A 15,000-nucleotide genomic window follows, 5' to 3' on the forward strand; every position below is an offset into this window, starting at 1 on the left:
GCTCAGACAGACGCTTTTATTCAAACTAAATCACTGTGGGAGGCAAAACGAATCCATCTGCCATTCAGTTCATCTTATTCAATATCTCTGCTACCGCCATGGTCTTTTTAAAATTCATCTGCGGTTACAACAGAAGTCATTTCACTTTAGAAATTGTATAAAAAAAAACGGAGACAGTCATGCAGAGTAGGTGCTGAGGAGCAGGGTTGCCAGATGAGGCTGATGATTTCCAGTCCAAAAAATGCTCAAAACCCGCCTAGAAGCACAAAATCCCGCCCAATTCTATTGATTTCTATGGCAAAAATTGGGCAGGTTTTTCTGCTAAATGCCATTTTTTCCCCGCACACGGCCATCCTAAGCAGCCCAATTGGGCGGGAAACAGCCCAATCTGGCAACACTGCTGAAGAGTCAGGGCCTGCAGCAGGGGCTGAGATGGAGTGAGGGCTATTGGCATGCCCTGCTGCTTACTTCTTTGTCTGCTTTCACTTCACAAGTATTTTAAATTCATCTGCTGTTTCCACAAAAAGTCTTTGCACTTCACATTCCATGAAAAAAGTGTAGGTGCTAGAGCAGCGTCTCTACTCTATAAGAACTTTGGCAAGCACGCACCAACACACCCACGCACGCACTCACACATGCACACAGACACACACAAGCACGTGCATGTACACACGCACGCACGTACGCACTCACCAAAATTTCACTGCATACTTTCATAGTTATTTCTACCTCATACATGTGACGAATAAAATCATTGTATCCTTGAAAGTGTTGAACCTTGAAAGTTCTGTAAGTGTGCTCATGTGATAAATAAAATAATTTGTGTGTGTGTGAGTGTGTGTGTGTGTGCGTGTGTGCCTGCGTGCGTGTGTATATCCTTCTAAGTTTTGGACCTGTTAGTACAGAAGTGGAGCATCCTCCGCTTACCTCCTTGGTGTGTGTGTGTGTGTGTGAGTGTGTGTGTGTGTGTGTGCGTGTGCGTGTGCGTGTGCGTGTGCATGCGTGTGTGTGCGCATCCTCCACTTACCTCCTTGGTGTGCGTGTGCGCGCGCGTATGTGTGAGCATGCGTGCGTGCGTGTGTGTATGTGCGCCCGTGTGTGTTTGCGCGTCCTCGTGCTTACCTCCTTGGTGTGTGTGTGTGTGTGTGTGTGTGTGTGTGTGTGTGTGTGTGTGTGTGTGTGTGTGTGCGCGTGTGTGTGTAAGAGCGTGTGTGTGTGTGTGTGTGTATGCGTGTGTGTGTGCACATCCTCGTGCTTACCTCCTTGGTGTGTGTGCGCGCGCGCGTGTGTGTGCGTGTGTGTGTGTGCGCGTGCGCGCGTGCGTGCGTGTGTGTGTATGTGCGCCCGTGTGTGTGCGCGTCCTCGTGCTTACCTCCTTGGTGTGCGTGTGCGTGTGCGTGTGCGTGCGTGTGCATACGTGTGCATACGTGTGTGCGCGTCCTCGTGCTTACCTCCTTGGTGTGCGTGTGGAAGGAGACGGACATGTCTAGCAGCAGCTTCCTCTGCTCCACCCTCCTGACGAAGTCCTGGATGCGCACCTCCAGGTGCCGCGCCGCCTTGTAGATCTCCTCCGGGTCGCACTCGCCCGTCTGGGCCAGCTGCTCCGCCGCCTCCAGGAGCTTGTCCGCGTTGGTGTACGTGTTCTGATCCAGAGAACACGGCCAGTCAGAGACACACAGCCACGGCGTTGCGAAAAAAACAAGAAAAAAGAGAGAAAGAAATATATGAGTTGGTGGGAAGAAGCTTGTCCGCGTTGGTGTACGTGTTCTGATCCAGAGACACGGCCAGCAAGAAAGAGAGAAAGAAATATAGAGTTGGTAGTTTCTGGCAAAGCGTTCTGGTAAACTCGGTTCAGTCTAGGTTGTGCATCTTCACACGGGTGAAGGTGTCCTGATGCAGAGGCACCAGCCACATAGCAACGAGCGAGAGAGCAAGAGAGAGAGACAGAGAGAGAGACAGAGAGAGAGAGAGAGAGAGAGAGAGAGAGAGAGAGAGAGAGAGAGAGAGAGAGAGAGAGAGAGAGAGAGAGAGAGAGAGAGAGAGAGAGAGAGAGAGAGAGTTGGTGAAAGAGGTTGAACTTCAAAACTGTGGAAACTCACTTCAGTCCAGGCTGTGCATCTCTGACAAGTCAATCCGACTTTGAATTCTAATCCAAAAGCAGAGCCAAACAGGGCCAAAAAAAACCCCCCAATACAGAGCACTGATAAAAGCTAAGTCGCAAAACGGTAAAACTCCAAGTTCAGTCCAGGTTACGAAGGACCTCAGAAGGCAGCAGCAGTCTGTGTTGCTGCAACCCTTGCTGACCCACTGACATACTCCGTCCTACTCCACTCCACTCCACTATACTATACTGCCAGCAGGCCAGTCTGCTGTTGCTCGTCTGAGTGTCGTCTGCAAAACACAATTCTAGCCTATTATGTGCCAGCATCAGGCAGAGCCATCTGTACGCCGGAGGAGAAGGGGCGAAATCCCCACCATGCTAATCCAACAGCTGGCAGAGAGAAGAGAAGAGAAGAGTGGTAGCTGCAGCACAAGTCACTAGGGGGGAAAGTCTGTCTGATAGGTTCTCTCTCTCTCTCTCTCTCTCTCTCTGACTCTCTATCTCTCTCTCTCTCTCTCTCTCTCTCTCTCTCTCTCTCTCTCTCTATCTCTCTCTCTCTCTCTCTCTCTCTCTCTGACTCTCTCTCTCGCTCTCTCTCTGACTCTCACTCTCGCTCAGTCATACACACACGCACACACACACACACACACACACACTCACACACAAACACACACACTGCTCTGGATTACCCTCTCTGTTATCTTCTCTGACTCTGTCTGTCGGTCAGTCTGTCTGTCTGTCTGTCTCCCTCTCTCTGTCTCCCTCTCTCTGGATTAGCGTTGTGGCGTGTGCCACATGTGGATGCTTGAACTGGACTGGAGACCTTCTGACCCTGTCAGACAGCACGAGAGCCATCACAGGGAAGAGTTCACTGGGTCTTTTCTGGCAACCCCCCACCCCCCTCCACACACACACACACACACAAACACACACATTTTCTATCACCAACCCCACAGCCCCCCCCACTCCAACACACACACACACAAACAAACATATTAGTCTCCAGAGCATGCAAAGAATGTGTGTCTAAAATTGGGTCTGAGATTGTTTTTGAGTCCATTGGACTAAACATTTTGAATTTTAGGTCTACATTTTTAAATGTTTTACATTTTTGCACCTTTTTCTTTCTTTATTTCATGTTTTTCTTCGGCCTATTCTGGCTTTTATATGCCCTTAATTTGTATTGTATTTGCTTGTACTTTCATTATTATTCTTTTTTTTTTGTGATGCGCATTGAACTACATCTGTGTATGAAATGTGTTATACAGATAGAAACTATCTTAGAAGGCACTGTAAAGCCCATAACCCCTCATCTCCTTAGAGCTAGTGACTCACCAGTCATGCTCTATTTACACCCCGCCACACGGTGTAATCTTTGATTATCCATGGCTAAGCTTCGTTAATCTGAGAATGTTCAAATCCGTCTTTTTTAATACTTCATTCCCAGAACATAGAGCTGAATCAATCTAAAATAAACGTGAGTGGCTTTCCGTGCGCACCGCTCGCTGACCCTGTTTAAATCCATGATTTGTCTGCTGGGTTTTTATCACACCAGTCAATGCAAATGCACACTGCTCATATGAAGTCAATGTCAGCGAGAGATCAATTGTGTTATATTGTTAGTGGATACAATATTCCAGTCTCGTGCTTGCTTGCTAGCTACGGGCTTATTTTATTAGCCCTCGTCGTCTGGCGCATTCATATCTATGAGTCGTGTGGTTGCTCGTGTTGTCTGTAGTGTATTAGATACACTCTTTATATTGTATTTTGTTTTTCTCTGACTCTGTCATTTATGTTGGGGGTTTTATGCCTTTTATGTTTGTTTACTGATTGTACATTTATGTTAACCTCTGACCCTGGGTTTCATTGGTGGGTTGCTTGATATATATATGAAAACGCGCGAGGGGGCGCGCTGATCAAGGCAGAGACAAGAATGTGAAGACTCATCCTGTTCACCTCTCGAGCAATGTTTACCGGGCTGGTAAATTAATAAAAGGAGAAAACATGATCCATTGTTTTTGGTATTTGCATACTTGTGTGTAGATACATGACAACTTTGGCGACAAGGATGGGATTGTTTTTCCCCTTTGTTATTTTTGTACCGCGGGTCGCTCCCGTTTTGACCCGGTGACGAGCTGACTTATGGAAGACACTAGCCGTGAAGAAAAAGAAGCTAGCAGCGCGGGCAATAGAAGTGACGAAGCTAGCACTACTGAGCAAAACACGAGCTCGGAAGCTAGCAGTGGCACAGAAGAACCAGGCGCCAGTCCCGAAAGTGCTAGCAACGAACAAAACCAAGAGACTGTGAGTGAAATACGGACATACGCCATGGCGCTGTACAGTAGTGACATTGGTCTACAATTTGACGAAACGGTGGAGAACTTCGAGAACTATGAAGAAAGGTTCCTGCAATTTTTGGCTGCAAACAATATCGAAGAAGCACGTAAGAAAGCCGTGTTCTTGTCAGTGGTAGGGCCAAAGACTTTTGCTTTGCTGAAAGACTTGATATCACCGAAACAGTTCAGTGAGGCCACGGTGACACTTAAGGTTTTGTTGGACTCACTTCGGGATTTTTACATGCCAAAGAAAAATGTACTGGCTGAGAGGTTCACGTTCAGAAGCCGTCGTCAGCAGACGGGTGAGAGTTTTTCTGACTACATGGCTAGTTTGAAGGGGTTAGCATCAACGTGCGATTTTGGCGCAAATCTAGAAGAGCAGCTGCGTGATCAGTTCGTGTGCGGCACGTCTAACAATGACCTTCGGCGAAAATTGCTGAATGCAGCCATGGGAGAGGTTGAGTTAAAGTGGGCGAAGTTGGTGGAAATCACCAACAATTTCGAGTGCACTACGGCTGGACTGGAAAGCATGCATAAGGGGCACGGCCAGACACCAATCCACCTGCGAGCTGATCACGTCGGGGCGAGAAAGCCACGAGAGACCAGCAGGACTACGCGGACCGTGGGGGAAAAGATCGACGACAGCAACCGGGACTGCTACCGATGCCTGGGAAAGGGCCATGGACCCGGGAGCTGCCGTTTCAAAGACTTCAGATGTCGCGGATGCGGCAAGAATGGTCATCTTGAACGCGCTTGTCGTAGCGGGCGAAACGACGCAGGCGGGGAGCAGCGAGACTGGCGACGTCCGCCTAGTGCAGCTGCTGCTGGGGCGCCTTCCGTCAGAAGCGCCCCTGGGGTCAAGTTCGTGGACCAAGGAGCCGACTACGAACCGCAGCCCGAGACGGAGCTGTCTGAACAACTTGACATGAGACTTTATACTGTAAAGACTGAATGTGAGTATGTGAAACCATACAAGGTGATGATTAAATGCAATGGGGCTAGGATGTACATGGAAGTAGATACTGGGGCAGCAATGTCAGTTATCTCAGAGAGTTTGTACAGAGCTAAACTACAAGGGGCCAAGTTACAGCCATGCAACATTACACTGCGAACATACACCGATGAACCGCTGATTTTATTGGGTAAAATCGTAGTGAATGTACAGTGTGGGAAGCAAGATGTGCAACTGCCGCTGTTAGTGTGTCGTGGAAAGGCACCCGTCCTTATGGGCCGCGATTGGATCCGAGTGCTAAATTTAGATTGGTCCAAAGTAAATCGCGTAGCCGTATCTGATCCCGTGGAGCAAGTGTGCTCCGAGCACAGAGCAGTGTTTGATGGTGAACTCGGGCGCGCCACCGGCGTTACTGCCTCCTTACATGTGTCACCTGATGCGAGACCGAAATTTTGCAAAGCAAGGAATGTGCCTTATGCACTGCGCGAGGCCGTAGATAAGAAGTTGATCGAACTCGAGCAGCAGGGAGTTATTTCCTCTGTGCAGCATAGCGAATGGGCAGCGCCGTTGGTGTGCATTCCCAAGAAGGATGGATCCGTGCGCATTTGCGGCGATTATAAAGTGACAATAAACCAGTGGCTCGACGTGGATCAATATCCACTTCCTAAAACGCAAGATTTGTTTTCCACCCTGGCAGGGGGAAAACACTTTACAAAACTTGATCTTACCCAAGCTTACACTCAGGTGGAGATGGATGAGAAAAGTAAGCCTTTTCTCACCATAAATACTCCGCGGGGTCTGTATCTGTGCAACCGTTTACCATACGGCGTTGCGAGCGCACCGGCTATTTTCCAACGCACTATGGATGAAGTCTTACAAGGGCTTGATGGGGTAGTATGCTACCTAGACGACATTTTAATTACAGGAAAAGACACGCATTCTCATGTAACAAATTTGAAGTGCGTCTTGCAGAGGCTGGAAGACCGTGGGCTTAGGCTCAACAAAGAGAAATGCGCATTCTTTCAGAATAGCGTTACCTACCTCGGGCATGTAATCGATGCCGAGGGGGTGCGCCCGATTAAAGAGAAAACAGAGGCTATTGACAAGGCACCGGTGCCTAAAAATGTGTCCGAATTGAGGTCCTTCCTCGCCATGCTCAATTATTATGGCAAATTCATACCAAACCTGGCTAGTGAAATTAAACCAATGACTGAGTTGTTGCACAAAGATAAAGACTGGAATTGGTCTAAGAAATGTCAAGACGCGTTCGAACGCACAAAGGCTCAGCTTGGAGCTGCACCAGTGTTGACACACTACGATCCAAGTCTGCCTTTGATTTTAGCATGCGATGCTTCGCCCTATGGCATAGGTGCAGTTATTTCTCATGGGTTCCCAGGTGGCAGTGAAAAGCCCATAGCATATGCGTCGCGCACGCTCACTAAAACCGAAGTAAATTACTCTCAAATCGAGAAAGAGGCACTTAGCATCATATTTGGGGTGTCAAAGTGTAATGACTACTTGTATGGGAGAAAATTTACATTACTGACTGACCACAAGCCATTACTCAAAATACTAGGACCGAAGACCGGGGTGCCCGCACTGGCAGCCGCCAGGTTACAGAGGTGGTCATTGATTCTTGCGGCATATCAGTATGACATATGCTACAAGCCGTCTTCACAACATGCAAATGCTGACGCCTTATCGCGTCTTCCGCTACCGAAAGCGGAGCCAGATTCAGAGTATAGCTCTGTGTTTAGGATTTCGTTTCTGGACAAAGTTCCCATTTCGGCACAAGAGATAGCCAGTAAAACAAAATCTGATGCGCTACTGCAGAGGGTAAAGCATTTCACATTAAATGGCTGGCCAAGGCGGTTAACTGAAGAGGAGTTGAGGCCTTATTTCAATAGAAATACTGAACTGACAGTGGAGTCTGACTGTGTGATGTGGGGTTTTCGTGTGGTCATACCTGAAGTGTTAAGGTCACAGCTATTATGCGAATTACATGAAAATCATCCAGGAATTGTCAAAATGAAAGCAGTGGCCCGTAGTCATTTTTGGTGGCCCAACTTAGATTCAGATATCGAATCGCTTGCAAGCAAGTGCCAGACATGCCTGTTTAACAGGAACAAACCTGCAACTGCTCCGGTTCATAACTGGAACTGGCCGAATCGACCTTGGCAACGGATACATACTGATTTTGCACAGAAAGGCAAACACAACTTCCTGGTAGTCACTGACAGCTATTCACGCTGGCCGGAAGTGGCCATTATGAGCAGCACAACCACTGAGAAGACCATAGAGGTTTTGAGGGGATATTTTGCAACTTGGGGTTTGCCGGATGAGCTGGTCTCCGATAACGGCCCGCAATATGTGTCCGCAGAATTTGAAACATTTCTTAAAAATAATGGGGTGAAGCACATCAGGAGTTCCCCTTACCATCCAGCATCTAATGGTGCTGCTGAGCGCTTAGTGCAAAATCTAAAAAGGGCTCTTGATAAGGGACAAAACAGTGGGATGTCATTGCAACACTGCATCCACAACTTTCTTTTCTGTTACAGAAGCACACCGCAGTCCACAACGGGGAAAACGCCTGCAGAGTTATTCCTGAGGCGCCAGTTCAAAACCAGATTATCACTCACAAAACCCAGTTTTGCGGACTCCATGCAACAGAGGCAGGAGGCTCAGCAGACCAAACAAGCTGATTCACACACACGTACAAGACACTTCCTTCCTCAGCAGAGGGTTTTGGTTCGAAACCACAGGGGAGGGGAAGGTGGGAAGTGGGTACCAGGGACTATTGTCAAGGCACTAGGTCCTGTTACTTACCTGGTGAAAGTGTATGGAAAAGTGTGTAAGAGACATGTTAACCAGATGATTGAAACTGCACTGGAGATGTGTAATGACAAAGTGGATCAATACAATGATTCAGAGGACTTTTCAGACCTGGAGACGGGTTCCAGGGTGCCACAAGCAGGCGTGGCTATGCCTGATAGCGTGGTGGAGTTCCCTACGAGGGAGGAACCCCAAACTGTTAGTAGTGGGGTTTCCGTTCCGGTTCCTGAGGTTGTGCAGAGGCCCAAGCGTCACATTAAACCACCTGAAAGGCTAAATCTGTAGAACCCTGTGTTGATGTAAAATATATACGAGAGAGAGAAACATGTTTTTGTTTGAGGGGGCGGGGGTTTCATGCTTCAGGGGAGGAGTGTAGTGTATTAGATACACTCTTTATATTGTATTTTGTTTTTCTATGACTCTGTCATTTTATGTTGGGGGTTTTATGCCTTTTATGTTTGTTTACTGATTGTACATTTATGTTAACCTCTGACCCTGGGTTTCATTGGTGGGTTGCTTGATATATATATGAAAACGCGCGAGGGGGCGCGCTGATCAAGGCAGAGACAAGAATGTGAAGACTCATCCTGTTCACCTCTCGAGCAATGTTTACCGGGCTGGTAAATTAATAAAAGGAGAAAACATGATCCATTGTTTTTGGTATTTGCATACTTGTGTGTAGATACATGACATTGTCCAACTGTTCGATTTGACCCAAATCTCATTTGAGGCTATTCAATGGCAGGGGGGGGATTATTGTTTATTTATCTGACTAATGCTCTGTGGTTCTGTTTCTACTGTGGTTTCTTACTGTTTTAATGAAATACAAGGTAGCTGTGTAATGTGCACCTGGGAAGAGTACCTCTGTCTGGGAAAGTCAATAGGGTTCTCTTGACAACAAACCATATTTTAGACTTTGGTTGCTTACTACTTAGGTATTACATCTGTTGCTAAGAGCTGTAGCCCCATAATGCACAGTGTTCCACCAGTGGAACAATGTAATAGTCATTGAAAAGTGAACTTCCATAGAACTACTATGATGTAACACAGGACCTTTAGTAAAGCACTACGACTTAGTCATTGCCATTCTGGTGTAACAGCAAATGTATAACGCTGTGTCTTATCGGGATAAGCATTCATCTGTATCTCTTTGTGGATGTGCAAAATAACTTGCCAATACTTGAGCATATGACTCTGACATTGTGTTGAAATGCACAATCGCTCAAGCTGATTAGATGCTGGTGCTTACAGCCTCCGAGCTGGCCTGGAGGAGGTCTGTACTCTCATGAGAGGGGGTTAGATCATTTAGTGGCATGTGGCATGTGCCAGTGACATGCGGAAGTGCTGCAGTGGCATGTCCATTGATTTTATATTAACCACAGACCTATACTAATTATTATTAATAAGTGTAATCATATTTATTAATAATAAGTATTATTTTTAAGTATTTATGTATTCTAGGTCTGTAATTAGGCCTACAACAGTTAACGGGCATGTCAAGCGCCGTCACGGTTGACATGTCACGTTGGTTAGGCCTACTATGGTCACAGTGGCTACTACGATGTCAAACTGTGCCTAACCCTAAACTTATTCCTAAACCTAACCTGTCAGTGAAAAAATGTATGTAAACCAACCGAACTGTGCCTAAACCAAAACTCATTCCTAAACCTAACCTGTCAGTGAAAAATGTGTGTACACCAACCTATAAACATGTCGAACTGTGCCTAAACCAAAACTCATTCCTAAACCTAACCTGTTAGTGGAAAAATGTGTTTTATAATAGCATGCCACTGATGCCACTTCCGCATCTCACTGGCACATGCCACATGCCACTGAATGATCTAACTCCTACTGACTCTCATGCTCTTTGCCCTCACATACATTCTAATTGAAAACCTTATAGTATAATACAGCATATTACATTTGTACAATGAAACCGTCCTCATCCATTTTGCACAATGTTGGTGTTTCATTCATTACATAACATTGCATTGCACTTAGGTGACTTTTTATCCAAAGCGACTTACAGTCAGATATTACAGGTTACAGTCCCTGGAGCAGTGTGGGGTTATTTGCCATGCTCAAGGGAACTTCAGCCATGTAGGGAGCCTGAACCTGCAACCATATGAACTACAGTCCAACTCCCCAACCTTTACACCATGGCTGCTGCTCCTCATTCGATGACAATAAAGCACAGTCTTGGTCTAACTGGGTGTCCATGGAGATCCGGCACGAGACAATGGAGGTTGGGGGTGGGAGATGAATGGATGAAAAGGCAGGGAGGGAGTCAGGGCTGGACTCAGACTGGGAATAATAAAAAAAATAAGCCGGGCATTTTGCGTGAGAATCGGTTCACCAGGCATTGAGAGAGACAATGAAACCTTGAGACGACATTTTCAGTCATCTAATATGAGCTCTTTTGACCACAAACCACAGATTTGCTGTAGCGGCACGAGGACTGATAACTTTGAGGATAGGGTCAGGCCAAAATCATCAACAGGCCACCGGGCAAATGCCCTGTATGCCATATGGCCACTCCAGCCATGGGGGGAGTGCTCTCGGCAGGACTGGAGGGAGGGAGGGGGGCACAGGGGGTGCACTGCACTCATGACCGGAAACCTCCTACGCCTATTGATGGGGAGCGCACGTCGACTTGATGGGTCTTACTCTTCTTTGATGGACGGTGGGGGGTTTAGCGTGGAGAAAAGAGAGAAGCAGAGGGTGGGAGAGTGTAATTGTTTCCCATCAAAGTCATCCAGGAGTGCACAAACCCACCCACCCCCCTTCCCTAACACGCATGTAGTACATGCACACGACGCACATACACACACATACAGTACACGCATTATGCATGCACACCCACATCTCTCTCAAGTACACACACACACACACACATAGTGGAAGTCCACACTGACACACACAGTGCGCTGGATTGTGTCAACCTTGGGAAGCCTATCCTTTAAAACCAATAGCTTTCATCACAGCAGCAGGGCCCCTGGTGACACCGACCCCGCTGCCCCAGCTACCATCCCCATCCCCATCCCCATCCCCATCCTCTCAGCCATCCCCATCCCCATCCCCATCCCCTCAACCTCAACCTCAGCCTCAGCCATAGCCATCCCCTGTCTCCATCTCCTCCCCTCCACAGGAATGGACTGATCAATATCCAGCATTCAGGCCACTCCTGTTCTTCATGGAGCCAGTGGGGAAAGAGAGTGGGGAGTGTCTGTTTATGTGGCGCCTCTTCTCTCCTCCCTTCTCCTCTCTTCTCCTCTCCCCTCCTCTCATCCCTTCTTCTTCCCTCTCTCCTCCCCTTTCCTCTACTTTCCCCTTCTATTCTCTTCACTATTTTCTCTCTTCTCTTCTCCTCGGCTCTCCTGTCCTCTCCTCTCCTCTCCACTCTCCTTTCCCCTTCTCTTCTCCTCTCTTCACTCTTTTCTCACTCCCCTCCTCTCCCATTATCTCATCCCCTCTCCTTTCCTCTCTCCTCTCCTTTCCCCTTCTTTTCTGTTCACTCTTTTCTCTCTTCTCTTCTACTCTCCTCTCCTCTCCCCTGCTTTGCTCTCGTCTCACCTCCCCTTCTCTTCACTCTTTTCCCCTCCTCTCCTCTCCTCTACGTCCAGCTACATTGGCTGTGATGTCTTCCATTCACTGTGTATCGTTTTCCCCGGCTCCAGCCGACCACTTGTGGGAGGCTCGTCGTCCAGGTGCCAGAAACCCATGCTGTGCCTCGCGCCTCGCTTTTAAGCTAGCCGAAAGCCAAAACAAATCCCCCCATCGCACATTTGGTACACTGAGAGAGCGCTGGAGACCTTTATAAGAAGATAACGGTCCTGCACACTTTGATTTAAGCCACTGCCAGGCAGTTTGAGGTTTTATTTGTTCAGTGTTTCTCCAGTGGTGTTAGATTAAAAGGGATGGCTTCACAGCTGTGAGGTCTGATTGTTACGTTTCACTCCGAGCACCGCTGAGATAATAACACCAAAGCGGTTGGATATATAATAAGAGGAATTGAAACAAGCCCACTCAATGCAAAAGTGTGTGCTCAAAATTTGGTCCTCCTTCTTCTTCTCTTTTCGTGGTGTTTGCACAAGACGTGCGCTACCGCCATCTACAGCGCTAAGGGGACTCCATTTATTCTCTACCTCAAGACTCCGAAGGTCTCCTAATCGAAGGTCTCCTAAAGGGGCGTTCACCCGACGTAAAGTGGATACCGGAAAAGAACCCGCCTGCTTTATCTCACTCTCATATACGATTCTCTGATTACACTATGCTGATGTTTTCGTGAGGGGAGGAGAATGCAGGAAAAGGTTCACTCTTTCAGGTGCTTTCTCTATTTTTCATTCTCATTCTCTTTCTCTTTTGTCTCTGTTGGCGCATTCAGGCTGACTGAGAGCCGTGCTGGTGCCCGTTCCCGCACCTAATCGTGAACCGGCCAGCGTGTTTACGCCGCAGATCCAGCGTTTGTGAACTGGAAAACTGGTTTGCAATGAGAACCGAAAAATACATGTTTTTTTCTCTGCAAGCTGTGACGACAACGTGGACATCAGCAGGTTCATTTGGGCAACACAGTCACGTGCAGAAAAGTTCAGAGCCCGATATGAAGTGGTGCGGGTGTAGGCACGGGTGCGGGCATGAGCACCGTTCTGGTCGGCCCGGAAACAGTCTCTATGATTCTTTCCCTGTGTGTGTCTCTCCCTCCCCATATTAAAAAATCCATCTTTCTCTCGTGCTCTCTACTTCCTTCTCCACAGATGCAAAAGTCACAGATTCTAAAGAATAACAGTTGTCAGTTCAGACTTGACACCAAATGACGCATAGAGGCATGCTATCATCATCTCAGCCTTCACTCCTGGCGTTTGCTTCCAAGTACCATTTTTCTTGTCTGAATGTAAATGGCGCATTACAGCTGTCAATTAGAACAGATATATTATAGCTGAGGAGGCCTTGCGAGATGATGTCGCTCAGCGGGGAAGCGTCATTCATCCTTACAATAGTGATTTACCAGATAGGAGTCGAGCGCTCCCGTGGTGCAGGAATGCGTGTGTGTGTGTGTGTGTGTGTGTGTGTGTGTGTGTGTGTGTGTGTGTGTGTGTGTGTGTGTGTGTGTGTGTGTGTGTGTGTGTGTGTGTGTGTGTGTGTGTGTGTGTGCACGTGTGCGCAGGAGTCTGTCTGAGCATGAATGTGTGTGTGTGTGTGTGTGTGTGTGCGCGCGTGTGCATGAATGTATGTTTGTGTGCGCGCGCGCGTGTGTGTGCATGCATGAGTGCATATTTCAGTTTGTGTGTGTGTGTGTGTGTGAGGGAGAGAGAGAGAGAGAGTGTGTGTGTGCATGCATGGGGAATGTTTGTGTGTTTGTGTGCGTTTAAGTCTGTGTGTGTGTGTGTGTGTGTGTGAGGGAGAGAGAGAGAGAGAGTGTGTGTGTGTGTGCATGAGGAATGTTTGTGTGTTTGTGTGCGTGTAAGTTTGTGTATTTGTGTGTGTGTGCGTGCGTGCGCGAACGTGTAAATGCATGAGTGCATGTGTGTGTGTGTGTGTGTGTGTGTGTGTGTGTGTGTGTGTGTGTGTGTGTGTGTGTGTGTGTGTGTGTGTGTGTGTGTGTGTGTGTGTGTGTGTGTGTGTGTGTGTGTGTTAGATGGCGGGGCTCCTCTCCCCTCATCCTGACAGGCCTGAAGACTTCTCCATCTCAAGTGATGGCCACATCGCCACATAAAACCCCATCAGGGATATCCATCAACATACAGTACTGTAGCCATACCTGCAGTGCTCTGCAATGCCAGGATTATACTGCCGTACAGCATTAGCATACACATTAGCCATGGCAGCCACATTACAGAATATTTATTACGAGCTTGTCCTTAGATACAGATGTCTGCATTCATTACCGAGTATCTGTCACACTTTCGATACAGTCATTTCTGTGTGGATAAGCTACACTACGTAACAAGAGCTTCATATGGCATGCAATATACTACATATTAAAAATACAGCCCTGCAGTCGTTGTTTCTCTATGGTGAATTACATTTTACAGCAGCACTGCACATGGCAAATGCTGCTGACTTAAGTTAAGTATAATTCCAGAGAACAGGCTTTTCCAGACCTGTCTTGGATTTAAACAGGGAACTTGCTTGTTTGACTTGTCTTTCTCCCCTTTTCTTCAAAGCCTGTGCAGATTGCAGCAAAAATTTGCCTTTCAGAAAAAAAAAACTACACACACACACACACATACACACACAAATGCACAGGCACAAGAGCACACCCACACAAAACAGAGCTGCCAAATGCCGTAAATGCCCCTTGTGTCCTGGCATTCAGCATCTGCATCTTGGGCAGGGCCGGATTAATGAACAGGGTAGATATGGCTGCAGTCTAGTGGCCCCTACCTGCCAGTGCCCCCCCAATAGCTCAAATGAAATAAAAAAACAACAGAATTGTAATAATACACTGTATCGAATAAATGAGTCGATCATGTTTAATGGATTGTCAAATCTGATTAATACCCCTTTCTATTAGTTGACAAATATCCTTATTCTTGGCTCAAAATTACGATGCTGTCTATGTAGTTTTGTTGTAGAATTTCTGTCCCATGGGGGGCCTACAGCAATCTGTATCCCTAAGGCCCCCTGGCCACCTTAACCCGGCCCTGATCTTGGGTAACGAAAACATTTTGCACACACTCACACTCTCGTTTCCATCACCTAGTCATTGCTTACGAGCAGCTATAATGAACAGTAAAAAGAGAAACAAAACTGGCATTTCTGTACGTTTCATTTACGCC

At 47.3% G+C, this 15,000-nt stretch overlaps 2 protein-coding genes across 2 annotated transcripts in view; one reads left to right on the forward strand and one right to left on the reverse strand.

Annotated features, from left to right (window-relative positions):
* Window positions 1-15,000, reverse strand: part of kalrna (kalirin RhoGEF kinase a) — a 329,205-nt gene that overhangs the window by 120,351 nt on the left and 193,854 nt on the right. Inside the window, exon 13 of the mRNA XM_063213586.1 lies at window positions 1,452-1,643. Coding sequence (XP_063069656.1) covers window positions 1,452-1,643 — 192 coding nt within the window. The remainder of the gene's footprint in view (window positions 1-1,451; window positions 1,644-15,000) is intronic.
* LOC134461433 (uncharacterized protein K02A2.6-like) lies at window positions 4,244-8,506 on the forward strand. Its single transcript, XM_063214363.1, has 2 exons — window positions 4,244-5,390; window positions 5,637-8,506. The coding sequence occupies exons 1-2, from the start codon at window positions 4,244-4,246 to the stop codon at window positions 8,504-8,506; spliced, it is 4,017 nt and encodes a 1,338-aa protein (XP_063070433.1).

This window comes from Engraulis encrasicolus, chromosome 13, assembly GCF_034702125.1.
Source record: "Engraulis encrasicolus isolate BLACKSEA-1 chromosome 13, IST_EnEncr_1.0, whole genome shotgun sequence".
NCBI classification, from domain to species: domain Eukaryota; kingdom Metazoa; phylum Chordata; class Actinopteri; order Clupeiformes; family Engraulidae; genus Engraulis; species Engraulis encrasicolus.

Bases quoted from the DNA above. Each gene is read 5' to 3' on its own strand.
- LOC134461433 (XM_063214363.1), top strand. From the start codon at position 4,244: ATGGAAGACACTAGCCGTGAAGAAAAAGAAGCTAGCAGCGCGGGCAAT. The intron at 5,391-5,636 runs GTGAGTATGTGA...TGCCGCTGTTAG, and splicing joins TTATACTGTAAAGACTGAAT to TGTGTCGTGGAAAGGCACCC.